This window comes from Acinonyx jubatus, chromosome A2 (assembly GCF_027475565.1).
Source record: "Acinonyx jubatus isolate Ajub_Pintada_27869175 chromosome A2, VMU_Ajub_asm_v1.0, whole genome shotgun sequence".
Taxonomy (NCBI): Eukaryota; Metazoa; Chordata; class Mammalia; order Carnivora; family Felidae; genus Acinonyx; species Acinonyx jubatus.
The window spans coordinates 163,394,634-163,411,224 of NC_069383.1; the positions used below are offsets into that span (position 1 = coordinate 163,394,634).

The following is a 16,591-nucleotide window of genomic DNA, read 5'->3' on the forward strand; positions in this document are numbered from 1 at the left end:
CTGTCCCGGGCTGGGGAACCAGGGCTGTTGCTTTTCTCGGGCGCTGTTACCGCGGAAGGCTGCGCGGCCGAGGGCGAGTGGCATCCCGTCCCTCCGCCTCCCTTTCCTCCTCTGGACCCCGGAGGACTGCATTCTGCAGGGGCGGCCGGGAGAGTCAGAGTGCTGTCGAGCAGCAGGGCTTACGTGGTGCCGGGTGACAAGGAGCCACCAGACCTCAGTGGTTGAACGCGGCGGACGTTTCTCTCCCGCTCGTGTCCACGTGGTTTGCGGGGCTCGACGGCGAGGAGTCACTCGGGGCCGTTTCTGCCGTCACGTGCAGCTGCAGGATCCAGCGTGGCAGGGGAGAGGAAGTCACGCGTGGCTTGTGTTTAGTTACGTCTTTGCATTTTTGTTTTAACGTGCACTTTTGAGAGACAGAGCGTGAGCGAAGGAGGGGCAGAGAGAGAGGGACACACAGAATCGGAAGCAGCTCCAGGCTCCGAGCTGTCGGCACAGGGCCCGACGCGGGGCTCAGACTCCCGAACCGCGAGATCGTGACCTGAGCAGACGCTTAACCGACTGAGCCGCCCAGGTGCCCCACACGTGGCTTTTCAGTGCCCTGGCCCCAAAGACGCTGCCCGTGTGCAAAGGGTGGGGAGTGTAGAGGAGAACGGAGCTCTTCGGGGCGCAGCTTTCCTTTGAGGCCCACCCACCGTACCTCCTGAGAGCCTGGTGCGCCATGACACCGGGCCGGGCATAAGCTGCCAAGCAAACACCGGAACCCCAGGGCAGGTGATGGCAAGCCGGGAGCTAACAGGAGAAACCACCAGCTGGGAGGGTCATGCAAGGCTGTGGGTACACAGGGAACAGCATGTGCGAAGGCTCAGAGGTCAGGCGCTTGGCCAGGTGGACATGGAGGGAAATCTGCTCCTCGGCTACAGGGGGAGCGGGTCTCCAGCCCAGGCTTAAGCAGAGAGAGCCCCTAGAAATGCGGGCCAGCGGGGACGGGGACATGACACGTCTGGGTTCCTGAAGCTCCTAGGGGCTGCTGTGCAGGACGGTGAGTGGGTGGCTGGGTGGGAGGCCCAGACGCCCCTGGGAACCTTCTGGAGGGAGATGGCAGGGTCCCCGGGTGGAGTTTTGGAGGTGCCTTTTGGGGGAGAGGGCAATTCTCTAAGGAAAGCAGACCTCTTGGCACGATTGGGGTGCTTATGCTGGAGGGGACAGGGCGAGCAGGTGGGGTCAGAGTCCCCATGGGGGGAGGACAAGCCTGCCAGAGACTCATCGCTGTTTTGCTGTGAACTACTGTGTTCTGCACCTGCCCCACAGGGGTGGGGGGTGGGTGGGGAGGGACCCGATCACTCTCGGGAGGGCATCCTGGGCACCGTGGGGCTGAGCAGCATCCCGGCCCCCACCCACTTGGTGCCAGACATAGCCCCCACCCCCAGTCACGACGACCAGAAATGTCCAGATTTGCCATGTGCCCCCCCGGGGGTGAAGTTCACCCCCAGGCGAGATGCACCCATCTAAAGCGATAGGGCATCTTGGGACGGGCGGAGAACCCCACCCCTCGATGGCACAAATGGCTGGGAGACCCGTCCCCGGGAGATGAGGGGACAGGAAGAAGCGGTCCACGACCACCCCCACTCCCAACAGGGCGGTCAGTGGCTTTGAGGAGATTCTCAGTGAACGTGGACTTAAGGCTGGGTCCTTCCAAACCTCTGCAAGACGGGCGGGGGCGGGGGCGGGGGGGGACGCACAGAACCCTCTGCTATTTCCAATTGCTTTATTACATGTGACAGATCGCCGGCCCCATTGCGCAATGCGGAAGAGACCCGGCTCGCCCACCACACCCCTCCACCTTTATGCCTCCACCTTGCTGGGGGAAAAGGACAAAAAAAAGAAAAAAAGGATCCCGAGTCAGGACAGCTGGTACCAAGCCCCTCAGTAGGTGACCTGGTACACAGAGGCGTGGTCCCTGGACCCCGTGACAATCAGGCGGTTGTTGGGGGACACATCACAGCACAGGATGGAGGAGGTCTCGGGTACCTTGGAAGGCAGAAGGCAGCATGAGCTGAGGAGGCTCACCCACCCTGCCCCTCACCTCTGCTGGCAGTTCAAGCCTGGTCCCTCTGGGGGCCCCTGCATCAGGACCCCTGCGTTCAGCTCCCAGACCTGAACGCTCCCCCCCCCCCCCGGGGTACCTGGAGCTCCACGGCCCCCGCGGGCATGCTATAGACGCCAACCAGGTCGTCCGTCCCGACGCTCACCCACCACTGGCCTGGGAGGAGGCGGAAGGGACCAGTTTGTGGGGGAAATCGGCATCTGAGGGCAGGGCCCCTGGGGTCTGGGACGCAGAGGTGGCCTCCCACCTCCCTCTTGCCTCTGTGGAAAGCATCACTGAGTGGTTCCTGCTGATGAAGGGTGTTGGGGGGTCAGGAGGGGTCAGGAAGGCGGGCTAGGATCCTGTGGGAGTCTGGGGACCACAGGGGACTTGCCTGCCCCTTCCTGGCCACTCACCGAGGGGGGAGAACTTCAGACCCAGGATGGTGCCGTCCTTACACCCCACCATGTGCTTCTGGCCCCCTCTGGTGGGCTGCAGCCACTGCTGGCCATTGGCTGTGCCCACCAGCACCCAGTCCTCCTGGGGACTAGGGGACAGGCTCATTATCTGGGGGGCAGGCGGCAGGGAAGAAGCTAGTCAGGTCCCAGCCTGGCCCAAGAAGCGGACAGGGGCACAGGGACCCACCCTGGGGGCTGACCTCCCGCCAGCCTCCCGGCTTCGAGGGCCTAATGAGCAACTTCACACTGTGGGCCTCAGGCTGCTCATCTGTAAAGCAGGTCGGTTCCCTCTACCTTAAGGGCTGACTGCGGAGACTAAAGGGGGCTAGGAGCACCTGAAACAATATGAAAGTGTCTGATGCTCTTGGGGCTGGAGGGGGGACAACATCTCTAACGACCCTATTCCCGCCAGCACCACTGAGATGTGGGGTCCCATCCAGCCCCCTTCCCCAGCCCCCATCCACCTCCTTCTCTGTTCTGAGACCCAGCTACTACTACCTGGCCGACCAGACCCTTCCCAGCCTGCACACCTGAGACTCAAACTGGTACTCCTGAGGCTCTCTGGCAGCCCTCAGGTCCCAGCACCGCAGACAGGTGTCCAGACCCCCTGTCCAGACGTTCTGGTCTTTGACAGCAATGCTCTTGGCCCCATTCGGGTGGCCCGGCAGGTCCCTGGCCAGAAGGGGTATTGGGAGAGGGTCAGGGCTGAGACTCTGAGCCTTAAGCCCCAGGAATTCCCCTCCCCCACCGAACCACACCCAGGCGACAGATGGGGAAACCGAGGCAGGCAAAAGTGCCAGGACTGGGTTTTGAAGAAACCCAGCCAAAGTCTGAACTCAGGCCTTCAATGCTCTCAGATACAAACGTAAGTGGTCCAGGGGTTTCTCTGCTTTGGGGCTGCTGGATCCCTACTCAGGCTTTCAGCATGACTCCGCGCCCCTCCCCCGCCCAGGCCTCACCTGATGACACTCTGGTCCCGTAGGTCCCAGATCCTGACTGTGCCCTCCGTGAAACCAGCCAAGGCCAGGCTGTCCTCAGGCTTGGAGGCCAGGGCCTGGCAGGTGAGGCCCGCGCAGGGCAGCTCACCGCTCACGTACAGGGAAGGTGCGGTCAGGTCCCACACGCCCACGCCGGCCAGGTTGTGGCCACCCGCGAGCAGGGTCGTGCTGTCCGAGGACAGCAGGCAGGTGCGCAGGTAGGCCCGGCGGGTCTGCGGTGGGCAGAGATGCAGGGGACCGTCCTCGTCCTCCGCGGCTCTTCTGGCTCCCGCAGGCCCCGCCCCCAGAGCCAGCCCCTCCCTCACCTGTACACACAGGTGGCTCTCGGGATACCTGTCCTCCACCACCTGGCTGGCCAGGCTCCACACTTTGACACCACCCCTGCCACAGGTGAAGGCGTGTCGCACGAAGCTGCTGACAGCCGTGGCCAGCACGGGCTCCCCGTGTTCCAGCGTCCGCACCTTCTCCATTCTGTGCGGGATGGCCCGCTTCTTGGATTGCCAGGGCAAGGCGTCCGGTCTCTTCCACGTGTCCTCAAAGTCCTCAGGGTCCCAGCATCTTGGGAGGGGAAGCCCCGGGGCACCAGCCTACTGGTGAGCCTCTCTGCCCGGAGGGGACCACCCCTCGAACCCGAGGAGCTTCATTCTTTTGCAGACGTTGGGGTTCTCAGGCCTCACTTCCCCCACGGTGCTACCCATGCCCCCTCAAGTATTCTCCCTCTCCTAGAACCAAACATCACCCCCTTCCACCTGGAATGCTTTGCCCCATCCTAGCAAACTCCTACTCATCCATCAAGACCCTAACCGTTACGCCCCTTCCCTCCAGGTAGCCTTCTCGTCCCCAGCTGGGCTCCCCCAGCCTCAGACCACAAGGTCAGGACTGTCTGCACCCAGCTCTAACACCCTCTTTCCATGGGAGTCCTTTCTGCAAAGCCAGAGCTAGTCACGTGGGGAGGGACAGTGATGCTGGCCTGACGGTCTCCAAGCTGCCCCTTTCCACCCAGATCCCTCAGCTCTGGTTACTGAGGACAGTAATGCAGTGGAGAAGGGGAGGACACACCCACATCCCTGGTCCCCTCTACCTGCCAGGGACAGAGGTGCAGGTAGGAGAGTGACAGATACTTACATGGGCTTCAGGAAAGGGCGGGCTCTCCCAGCAGGCTCCTGTGGGCGGGACCACGGTCACGCTCAGCAACTTCTGCCCCAGCCCTCCCAGCCTTCACGGAGGCCTCACCTGGGCCACTCGGGAGAGCATCCCGTCCGCCTCGGTGCCTGGCTCTGTGCTCCCTTCGTGGGAGCCCTCAGGGGAGCTGAGGGAGGGCACAGGTGGGCTGAGAACTGGGCAAAGACAAGAGCAGATGAGTGACGGGTGTGGGTCCTCAGGGCAGGCTGCCCCCCCTCCCCGCACTGGGATTACCCAAAGTGTCTTCCATATGGGGTTCCGGTCCTGAGTAGCGCGGTCCCAGGTCCTGACTCTCCTGCCCGTGGGAATTGGGGCGATCAGACCAGAAGACCAGCCCAGGGTCAGTCTTAGACCCTGGAAACCTCAGGGAGGCCCAGGTGGTATAGACAGCACTCGCCAACAGCCCCAAGTCCCGTCCTGGGTGGGGCTACAGTCTTGGGACACAGTCCTGAGTCCCCCGAGGGCATGCGCGGCTAAGGACCCAACGGATCCCAGGACCCCAGCACCCAGCCCGAGGGCCCAGTCCAGATCACCGCCAGCCAGAAGCCCAGCCCTCCAGGTACCAGTCACTCACCAGGCCTGGCGCCTGCTCTGTCACTAGGACGAAGGGGGCGGGGGGGAGTGAACAGGAGGACAAGGTTCAACTGTGCTGCCCCTGGACAGCCCCCTCCCTCCCCACCCCCCAGCCCCTCGCCCGCGGGAGGCTCACGTGTGTGCTGCAGCCGCTCGCCCTTATTGTGGGTCCCGGCGAAGATCTGCCAGAGCTGCTCTGTCAGGACGTCCTGCCAGAGCCGGGGCTCCGAGTCCCAGGACGCCGGCGTGTCCAGCTGGTGGGCTGGGGCGTCGTCCACCCCCGAGCGCTGCGTGAGCCAGTCTGAGGACCTCACGGCCACGACATCCTCGAAGTGCGGCCCCCGGAGACTGGAGCGCGGCGGGGTCGGGAGCGCCGGGTGCGGGGACGTCTCGGGGCTGGGGGGCCCCCAGGAGTGCCGGTCAGCCAGCCCACCCGAGACCTGGCTCGAGGGCTCCTACAAGCACACGGTTGGGAGGGGTGGGAGGGGGTGCCCTTGGCCCCGAGCCCGTCCCCTTCCCCACCTCGAGGGCCGGGCACCCACCTCCCCCGGCTGGAAGCCCCGGGGTCGACTCCAGGTCTCCATGGTCCGCAGGAAGTTTTCTGCCTGGAGGGGCAGACGTGTCCCAGCTAAGCCTCTGCAGCTGGACAGCCCCGGGGCGCAGACCTCCTCCTGCAAGGGTCCCTCAGTGTGCGAGGCGGGGACACACTGCCTGCCTTGAATGGTTCTGGGCGGATTGATTGGTGGTAACACAGAGCCCTCGGCAGGCAGGCAGGCACCGGGCTGAGTGTGAAGAGAGTTCTTTGTACCCAGAACTCAGCAGCAGGTGGTAAAGCCTAACCTTAAAGGCCAGTCATTCTCATAAAATGGTAGAAGGTAGGATCCGATCTGGTCCTCACCCCAGGACATATGCCCCTCTGCGTGGGGACATGTGCGTTTGCTTAAGTGTTGGAAGCGTATTAAGAAATCGACGAGGGGGACGCCTGGGTGGCTCAGTCGGTTGAGCGTCCGACTTCAGCTCAGGTCACGATCTCACAGTTCATGAGTTCGAGCCCCGCGTCGGGCTCTGTGCTGACAGCTCCGAGCCTGGACTCTGTGTCTCCCTCTCTCTCTGCCCCTCCCCTGTTCATGCTCTGTCTCTCTCTGTCTCAAAAATAAATAAACGTTAAAAAAAAATTAAAAAAAAAAATGCAATTCCTCCAGTCTCAGGCAGGTGCTCAACAGCCAAGCAGGACAGCACAGACCCCAGAAGCAGGGGTCCCGAGAACGTGCCTGCGTCCGGGCTGCGGGCAGACCAACCCTCTTGGCCACTATTCCCAAGAATCCGTGACGGGGAGCCCCCGCCTCGTGGTGAGATAAGGACCTCGATGGGAACAAAGTTCAGCTACATTTAGTCCAGTGCCAGACTAAATACAGCGGAAATGTTCCAGACCTGCCCGTCTAATGCAGTGGCTGCTAGCTTCGAGTGGCTACCGGGCACTTGAAATGTGGCTGGTGCCACGTGTTTAATGTCAACCCAGCAACCGTGGCCTCCCGGAGAAGACGGCGTGGAGCTGGTCTTGGGTCTGTGGCTGTGCCAGCAGCGTCCCTGCCTTGTCAACGCGCACCCCTCCGTGGTGGGCACGGAGAAGCCGCCCAGAGTTGTCTGGCCCAGGGCAACCTCCAAAATCCTGGGAAAACGCTCTGATCCATGAAGAGAGAGAGCCGATAAAGCAGTGCGGTGTGGGTGCCAACCGTGGTCTGTCCCATTTAACAGGAGCCACTGGCATTCCCATTTTGCAGATGAGAAAACAGAGGCCCAGAGAAGCAGAGGCAACTTCTCAAAGTCAGGATGGGGCTTACCTGCTTCCATCAGGAGCCCGGTCAGGCAGGCAGAATGGTGAGGGAGGGGGCGGGCAGTGGGACCCCCTCTCGTGGCCGTGGGCTGGGGCTGCCTCCTGGGGCAGCCGGTGATGGGTTCCCCAGCTGGGCCTCCCAGCAGCACGCGCCCAGGGGAGCCTTCCCCAACTCGCCCTGGCTCGTTAATCCGCAATTTACTGGCACTTGAGTGCACTCAGCATGGAAAGAGCGGCTCCCTCCTGCCTGCTAGCTGGCCCTCCCTGGGGAGAGGAGCTGGCTGGGCCAGCCTGCTGCTCGGGATTTTAAATGTGCAGCAAGGAGGCTGGGAAAACAGGGAGCGGGAGACCGAGGGGAGAGGACAGAGGAGTCTCTGCAGGACTACGCGGCCAGCAAGGGTTCTAGGGATCTTCCCCTGAGTGGGTGTGAGGGGGGCTCCCGGCTTGAACAGCAACTCTCGGGGGGCCTTGTCCCCTACATCCTTATACTCAGCAAGTGCTGTGGGGATCCCCCCAAATCCACAGTCTGATTAGTTCTCACCAGCAAAGCATTAAGTGACCACCCCACCCAGATGGTCCCGTTCTCCTGCCCTGCCCCCACAGTCCATCCTCCAAAGGGCGCCCATGAGCGCCCAAGTCAGGTCTGCCCTTCCCTGCCTGCAGCCCTCCAAGGCTTGCAGCACCCTGTGGGAAAAGCCCAGTCCTCCCCGAGGCCCCCACAGCCCTGCACCACCTCCCCTCCCTTCCTCTCGTCCCTTCATCACTAGGCTCCAGACACTTACAAGGGCATGGCCTTGCCCCAGGACCTTTGTACCGGCTGTGTCCTCTGCCCATTCTGCTCCTCCCATCCTGGACATCTGCACTCCCTCTCTGGTCACCTTCCCAGCAGGCCTTCTCACTCCCACCCCTGCCCTCATGTCCCCCTGGGCGGCTCGGTCCCATCCCCGCGCCTTGCCCAGCCTTCACCATCCGACACTCTTGTTTACCAAGCTCTCATCACCCCAAGGGCACAGGTTCGTCTGTGTCCTTCTCTGCTATTTCCCTGGCGCCTGCAACCACACTGGGCAAGAAGGTGATGGATAAGGAGCTGTTGAATGAACAACCGTGTTCTGGTTGCTCCCTGCCGCCCCCCCCCGCCACCCCCCCATCAGTCTCTCCCTGTTCTGTGCACTGCCCACCCCAGGCCCTGCTAAGTTGCAGACACGGACCTGGCCTTCCGCCAGTCACATCTGGCACAGGCAGCAAGTCCTGCCAGCACCCAGGAGAGAGGGGCCAGGTGGCGGAAGGACAGGCAGGAGTGGAAGACAGGCTTCGGCTCGGGCACGGAGCCCTGTGCTGGGAGCCCGGGCCCCCGTGCAGACCTGCCCCCCCCCCCCCCCCAAGCTCATGTGCGATCCAGGCCCTGAGAACCCTCAGGCGCACGGAAGGCCACAATCCGGGTGTGCCTGGCACATGACAGGCCCTTTGGGGCAGAAGTGACAGGCCTGCAGAGTGCTGACTGAAAAGGTCCCTGGCCTCCTCTGAGCCACGCAGGGACCTGGGAGCAGGCCGGGGAGGAGCCTCAAGAGGATGGGGGACGGGCTCCGATGTGCGTGTGCGTGGGGGCTCCGGGTCAGGCTGCCCTCCTCTGCCCACAGCACTCCAGGGCTCCCACCGCCTTCAGGGTGAAAGCCCATGTCCTCCCCATGGGCCCCACAAGGGCCCCCACAACCTGCCCCTGTCATAGCCTCTGTCTCTCCCCCCATTTTTGCTGTCTTTCAAGGAGGGGCAGCCGCACCCCGGCTCCTGGTCATCAATCACTCACCTGCTTGTGATGTTCCTGGAGACCCTGCCGGATCTTCTGGAGCTGCAAGGGAACGGCAGGGATTGCACCGAGGTGGGGGAGGGGTGGGGTGGCGAATGGAAGCGGACAAGAGTAGGAATCGAACGCTGTGCGTGCTTCTCCCCAACTACGTGATCCTGGATAAGGTGCTCTACCTCTCTGGTCACTACACCTATCAAATGGGACACCACCCACCACACAGAGTGGGAGCTAATCAGGGACACCCTTGGATTTCATTCTTATGGTGAAGTTCAAAGACTCCCCAGAACCACAAGGCCCTACGCACCTGCCCCTGTCCCTGTCCCCTCCCTGCCTCCCTCCCTCTCTCCCTGCTCCAGCCACAGGGGCCTCCTGGCTTTTCCTCCTCCAGGCCCATTCCTAGCCCCAGGGCCTTTGCACAGGCTACACCCTCAGCCTGGAATGCCCTTCCCTGCTCTCTCTGGATTGAAAAGCTCCTTATCCTCCCTACCTCACAGGGAACATCACTTCCTCCAGGAAGCCCTTCCTGACTATCTCAGCTCAAAATCTTTACTCCCGTCCACCCCCATCATCTTCCGGCTTCTTTATAGCGGTTACGGCTTATGAATCCGGTTTCTCCGTTCACTTCTCTCTCTCCCCCCGCCTAGAGGTGCCCTGTGTCCAAGGAGCTCGCCGCGAGTCAAGAGTGTACACTTAGTCAAGTTAAAGATTCAGTTCCTCCCAAGTTCTCCATGGGCCGCGTGTGGCCGGCGGGGTGCCATATTGGGCACCTTTGATATAGAACATTCTCATTGCAGAAAGTTCTAGAAGACGGCACCATACTAGCGCATACCCTCCCCAGGAGCAGGGGCTCCTGTTACCTATCCTTCAAGGATGAACTGTCAGCCAAAGAAACGCGTGGAATTTCTAACTTTTGCAGCGAGGCCAGTATTCACGAAGAACCCCCTTGAAGAAACTGGCCCAAAGGAAGCAGGAATAGGCCCAGGAGAGGGGGTCCCCAAACCCGGCTCGCCAGGCCGCCCGGGGGCCGCCCGCTGGGGCTCACCGCGTGGTACGTGCTCTCCACCTGCGCCGTCAGGTGAGGGGGGAGCCTGAGCGGAAGAAAACCTCCGGTGAGACGAGCCTTCAAGCCCCGCCCCCCAGCCAGCCCCGCCCCCGCCCGGGGAGGCCCTGGAGGCGGCGTCAGGAGACGCGATTATAGGTCTTGAAACAGACAATCGGGGCAAGTACATTCGCGCTAAACAACACAACTCGAAAATGTACGCGGGGGCCCGGATTGGTGTTGCCGGTTTTCCGTTTGCTTCGGGCTCCAAGGCGGCTCCCCGCCTGCCATTACTCGTTCTGTCTTTGGGGCGAGGGGCTCCGGGGCCACCGAGAGCGCGGACGGGACGCTCTCTCCCTCCGGGGGCCACAGCGGGACCTCCAGCCCCTGAGCGCGGCCGTCACCTGGGAAACTGCCGCCGGAGCTGATCCAGGACGTCCGGGGAGTTCAGTTCTGGAGAAGCCTGGGGAAGGGCAGAGGAGGTAGATGAACCGCGGCCTCCCGCCGCCCTCAGGCCACAGCTCCCATCCGCGCCTCCCTCCCCGCCCCCCAGGGGGTGGGCTGGGGCCTCCTGAAACCTCCGGGGGACCTCGCTTTCTCCGGTCACGTGAGTCCCCACCCAGCCCCCCTCACCCCGGGAGTATCTCCCATTTTGCAGCTTGGCCTAAAGTCTCAAACACGGACTCTCTGCAAAGTCCTCGCGAGAAAGTTTGCCCACACTGTTGGAAAGGGGTCGTTTCTGGAGCAAGGGGCTTCTACTTGTAAAATATTAACCAGAGATGCTGCAGTCATGTGCTCGTCACCTGGGGGATAAGAAGCAAGTGTAATTTACAAAGGGCCTTGGCATCTGTCGGGAGGTGTGACCGGTTAGCGCCCCCCCCCGGCCTGAAGGCCTGGCCACTTGCCCGTGACCCTCCAGCAGGAGCAGGACAGCCAGGTTTGAGCCCAGCTTCCAGGAATAAGCACCCACAGGGGTAAATGCCTCACCAGGCCCTCCTCACCAAAGTTCCTGGGGGCCTCCTCATGCCTTGAGGGTGCTCCTGGGGGCGGAGATGGTCCCAAGAGGTCATCTTCAGGCAGTAGCCACAAGGACTTTAGCCAGGAGACTCTAAAAGCGACAAAGTGATGGCAGGTCCTGAGGGCAGAAGGCCAAGCAGCCAGGGACAGAACCAGCACCCACCCACCCCCCACCCAGTCTCCCCTCCAGGACCCAGGCCTGGATCCCCATCACCTCCCTGACCTGAGCACTGCATGACCTATATCCTGTGTTCAGTTACCAAACGCCGGGGCCTCCAGCTGCCCCAACGGATGCTGGGCCGCATCCAGGGGCCTCATCCCATGGGCTGGGAGGGAGATGGTGTCAAACACTTACACCCCCCTACCAGCTGCTGCCAGGGCTGGGGGACCCCCCCTCCCCCCCCCAAGAAGGACGCTAAACTTCAACCTCAGTTTTGAGACAGTGTGAGACAAATTTGAGTGCGGGTGAACGTCACTGGGAAGGGGTTTTGAAGGATGAGTAAGAGTTGGCCAGGGGAATTAGGACGTCTCAGACGCGAGGAAAGGGACCGCTCTCCACCCCAGTCGCTCCTGTGGCACCAAGCCCCCTTTTTTACTTGGCTTCTGCCCCTCACCAGCCTTCCAGCCTCCTCCCCAAACCCGCGGACTCTGGGGTCCCCCAGGAGACTCGCCTGCCCACTCACCTCCCTTAGGACGGAGGCCCAGAACAGCAAGAAGGAAGCTACGTGGGGGGGGGGGGGGGACAACCAAGTTCAGGCTGAGAATGAGCGCCCCTCCAGTTCTCCCCTCATCCCAGAGCCCTTTGACCCCTCGGGCCCCGCCCCGGCCCGCCCCGGCCCCGCCCCGCCGGGCGCCACCTGCACCACGAGGACGATCAATGAACGCGCAGCAGCTGCACGTGGGCTCGGACTCCGCGGGCGGCCGCTGCAGGCTCTGGCCAATCGCGAGGCCGCTTGCCCACGTGGCCCACGGCCGCTATCGCTGATTGGCCGGCTCGCCGCAGCCGCCGGCCGGGCTGTCAATCAGCGCGCCCGGCGCCGTCGCTTAACCCTCGCGGTACCGCTGTGGGGGGGGGGCAGCGGGCAGAGCCGCGGGCAGTTTGGGGTCCAGACAGGGGCGAGGATGTTTAGAAGGGTCTGGGGCTTGGGGTCAGAGGGTGCAACCTGGGAAGGAGCTGGGCGGCGTGTAGTTGCATTGTTTAGAGAGGATCGTCTTTAGCCTTGCCCGGGACTGGCTTGTGGCTAGGGGTGGGGCTGGGGCTGGGGGCCGGATCTTTCGCACTCATTCCAGTCCTCACACGGGGGCTGATAACGTTTTTCCCTCAATATTAATAACGTGCAGTGCAGACGAAGGACGCTACAAGCCCCCTTAATGGGGAAAACATAACAGGTCTCTTTCACCCAGCACCAAGCCCTGGGCTCTGTATTTTTGTCAGTGAATTTTCCCAACTGCCCTCCCCCGCGCCCCGCCCCCCCGCCAGCCCGGCGTCTGGGCACCAAAAGCGGGAACTGCAGAGGCCTTGACTCTGGCACCATTTTTCAAGGCCAGGGTAGGAATGGGTCGTGGGTATTCCAGGCTTGGGATGGTAAAAAGATAAGCCGGGGGGGGGGGGGGGGGAGTTGGGAAAATTCAGGAGTTTGGGTTGTAGGAGGCCAGGGATTCTCGATTTCTGTTTTGGCCTGGTTTGCAAATGCCTACTGGAGGTGTGCCGTGGTCTTGCCTACCCCAGGACCTTTGCACTAACCATTCTCTCCTCTGCCAGGAATAGTCTCCCCCTGACAGCCACTCAGAGGTCACCAGACCTCCGGGAGGCCTCCCCTCACATTCCCTTTAAAAAATGAACTTCCAACACCCCCACCACCCCCATTCTCCCTTTCTTATTTAATTTTTCTCCAAATGCGGCTTGAATTGGCACTAATCTTGCAATCTCAGTGGCTATAGGTCCTGCTGTGTTCAAAATTCACATAACACGCAACGCTGATAGGATTCTCAGACATCCTTGCACAGGCCCCAGGGCACCTGGGTAGGTGTGCCGGCTTGGGATCCAAAGGAATGAGTGAGTGAGTGAGTGAGTGAACAGTCCGCTTGCCCATCATCTGCGCTTTGTCTGGGGCTGGGGGAGGTGGGCACCCTGGGAGTTCAGATCCTGGGATGCGCCATCCCCAGAGGTCCTAATGTAAACACACAACTTGGCTTTTGTGGCTGGTCTATGGAGGAGAAAGCGAGGGCTGCCGCGTAGAAGCCGCAGAAAAGGTTTTCACCCACGATCCCTCAACTGGCCCTTAATTGAAGCGTATTTTATTTATGGGCCAGTCTGCCGATTGCCTCCCCCTGTGCGCTTGGCTCTCCTCTCCGTGGTTGCTGGGCACACCAGTTTATCCAAGGCAGTCGGTCTCATACGGTATCCGCTGGGCACCTGTGGCTATTTAAATTCAAACACATTAAAATTAAACAGAATTTAAAACTCCGTGCCTCAGGCTCACTGTCCGCGTGTCAATTTCTGCACAGTCACCCGCGGCTGGGGACGACCGTCCACACTGGACAGTGCAGATCTGAGGTCCTTAAAAAAGAAAAATCCCTAGGTCCGCACAGAGGTCAGGAGCCGTCCACGGGATCCATTCTCCTGTTGCCCGTGGACGCCCCGCATGCCGGTGGGCTGATGGCTGGGACTTGGGCTGGCCTGTGCTCACCCTGTCCTTCCTTTCGCTGTCCCCTGCTTGCCCTGGTCTGGCTAGCAGGGACGCAGGCTTCCTTGAGCCCTTTGGAAGGGCTCAGGGCACAGAGGAGGCGGGGGCAGGGAGGAAGCAAAGACTTCCTTCTTGGCTTTTGAGTCGCGGTCGCCCGGGAAGCCCCAGGGTCTGGATGAAAGTTTGACAGAAAAGGGGTTTCCATTTCCAAAGCTTTGGAGATGGCCTCAAGCCCCCCGAGGCCCAGGGTTACTTGCGTTGGGGACAGGCCAGGCAGGAGGCTCAAGAGAAAGCCCGGGGTGCAGAGGGGGCTGTGAAGGGACTACGGGGAGGTGACAGCAGGGAGGTGGTGACAGGTTTCAGCCTTGGGCCTCCATTTTCTCCCCCATCCCCAGGACATCTCAATGGCCTTCGTGGGCAAGAGACAAAAGGCAAGTGACACAGGTGAAGGAGCAGGTGTAGAAAGCCAGCGGGTAGAAGGACCTCGGTGTCCGGCCAGCAGATGAATGACTGACAGGCAGAAGGACAGGGACCCTCCCAAGACAGTGGCGGGGCCCAGTGACACTCGAGGGTAGGAGGCCCCTCAGCTGCCCCTCTCCAAGGCCACAAGGAACACCCTTGAACTTAGACCTGGCCCCAGGAAAAGCGAATTGATTGAATTACCCAGAATTGATTGAAGTTTGCCTTCTGCCATCCGGTGGAGAGAGCCTGATATTCGTTTCCGGGGCTGCTCTAACAGTCCCCACATGCCCAGGGGCCTGACACAACAGAAATCTACTCTATCACGTTCTGGAGGCCAGAAGTCCAAAACCAACGTGTCAGCAGTGCTGATGCTTCCTGCCCTTCCTGTTTCTAGCGTGGCCACTGTGCCTTGGTGTCCCTTGGCGTGTAGACACATCTCTCCAATCTTTGTGTCTGTCCTCACTTGTCCGGCCTCCCGTTCCACATGTCCTCCCTGTGTGTGTCTGTGTCCAGATCCCCCTCTTATAAGGACACCGGTCATTGGATTTAGGGCCACTCTGCTCCAGTAGGACCTCATCTTAAATAGTTACACCCGAAGTCCTTCTGTTTCCAGACAAGGTCACATTCCCAGAGACGAGAGATGAGGGTGTGAAAGCAACTGTTTGAAGGGCACAGTTATATTCTCTCTGAGCTCAAAGAGAAATTAAGTGGATAAATCAACCCATTCAATCCTCCGTGAATCCAGAGAGGTTAACTGACCTCCCCAGGGTCACACAGTTATTAAATGGCTAATCCAGGATTTGAACCCGGGTCACCTTGCTGTGAGAAGTATCCTTGTAACCCTGACACCATTATGCTCAGGTCTAAAGTAGGTTCCTGTCATTGAACTGGACCCGGACATGGAGGGAGGTGTGTCCGTTCTAGGAGTGGATTTGGGATCACCTGGACCTGGCTCTCGCTTCCGATGAAATCCAGATGTGTTAGCTACTGCTGCATAACAAACTGTCCCCAAAGTTAGTGGCTTAAACAATAAACATGTATCGTCTCACACAGGCTCCGGTAGTCAGGAATCTGGAGGTGGCTTTGCTGGGTCATCGTTGGGTGGCTGATACATAGCTGTTCCAGGGCGCCTGGGTGGCGCAGTCGGTTAGGCGTCCAACTTCAGCTCAGGTCACGGTCTCGCAGTCTGTGAGTTCGAGCCCCGCGTCGGGCTCTGTGCTGACGGCTCGGAGCCTGGAGCCTGCTTTGGATTCTGTGTCTCCCTCTCTCTCTGCCCCTCCCCTGCTCACGCTCTGTCTCTGTCTCAAAAATAAAAAAAAAAACATTAAAAAAAAAAAATAGCTGTTCCAGCTTCCCTGCCCCCCTCCCCAGTGAACATGGTCTGCCATCCAGAAGTCATTTGAAAATCTCAGTGAGGCCCCATCACTTTCCTGCGTCCCTAATCCTACTCCCAACCCAGTGCTTTGTTGTTAAGTTCATTCTTCTTTGTCCTGTTCATGGGCGGCCCTAAGGGTGACTAAGTGGATAACACCTGCATCCGTCCACATGCCTTTTTCGTGTTCTTCTCCCTCGGATGTCGGTGTCTCAGTTGTGGGGTCCAAGGTGACTTCACCTCCCCCGCCCTGGACACGCTCCCCCATTGGGGCTCGTGCTGAGGCTGTCAGAGGACTTGGGGAGGAGATGTGACCCGAATGAGGCCCCCCTATCACCGCTTCCTGTGACATAGTGCAGAGACTCGCGCATGCAGCCAGCTCTTGGGAGATTTAAGACGAAGTGTAACCCAGGCTGGTTAATTGAGCGCTGGGCTGCTGAGGGCTTCCCAGCAGATCTGCACGTGGCCAGTTGTGAATACCAGTGACGTCCTCCCAGTGAAGGCAGCAGCCTTGTCCCGGAGAGACCCCCCCAAGGCAGGGAGAGGCTGCATTCGCCTTCCGGAGGGGCCAGTTCCTTGCCTTTAGGAGGTGGGAACAGGGGAAGGTGGATCCTACTAGGCCCTATAAGTTCATTCATAGTTGAACTTGTGGTCTCTGGCTCCCTCTGCTGGCGAGATATTTTATTACAGCGCTGTTGCCGCAGCGTTTCTGCACCGGTGAGGCCGCCAGCTTGCAGCCGCGCACGTAAATTTAGTAAATTTGTCCCGGCGCACAACCATCACCACAACCGAACCTTAGCACGTTTCCGTCACCTCAGAAGGGTCCCTCTGGTCCATTTTGACCCCCCCCCCCCCCCCCATTCCCTAGCTTTCTGTCCTCCAGGGGTATCTCCTTTCCTAGAAATGTCATATAAATGGGCTTATAAACGTGTGTCTTTTGTATCTGGCTCCCTTCACTGGAGGTAAGTTTTTTGAGGTTCATCTACGTTTCTGCGTGGATCAGCACGTCGTGTGCCTTGTCGTTGCCCACGAGCATTCCGCTGCGTGGACGGACCCCATTGTGTTTACCCACGCGCCCTTGA

The 16,591-nt window shown here is 60.6% G+C and overlaps 1 protein-coding gene across 1 annotated transcript; it reads right to left on the reverse strand.

Annotated features, from left to right (window-relative positions):
* Positions 1-1,748: 1,748 nt before the first annotated feature.
* TLE6 (TLE family member 6, subcortical maternal complex member) lies at positions 1,749-11,729 on the reverse strand. The gene is made up of 17 exons (XM_053220144.1): positions 11,672-11,729; positions 10,973-11,079; positions 10,376-10,434; positions 9,975-10,020; positions 8,933-8,974; positions 5,837-5,965; positions 5,431-5,749; positions 5,296-5,318; positions 4,956-5,016; positions 4,773-4,876; positions 4,665-4,702; positions 3,845-4,097; positions 3,501-3,751; positions 3,072-3,213; positions 2,500-2,650; positions 2,184-2,260; positions 1,749-2,028 (listed from the first exon to the last, which is right to left on the reverse strand). Exons 2-17 carry the CDS (start codon positions 11,039-11,041, stop codon positions 1,924-1,926), a joined length of 1,869 nt encoding a protein of 622 aa, XP_053076119.1. The 5' UTR covers positions 11,042-11,079; positions 11,672-11,729; the 3' UTR covers positions 1,749-1,923.
* Between the last annotated feature and the right edge of the window lie 4,862 nt (positions 11,730-16,591).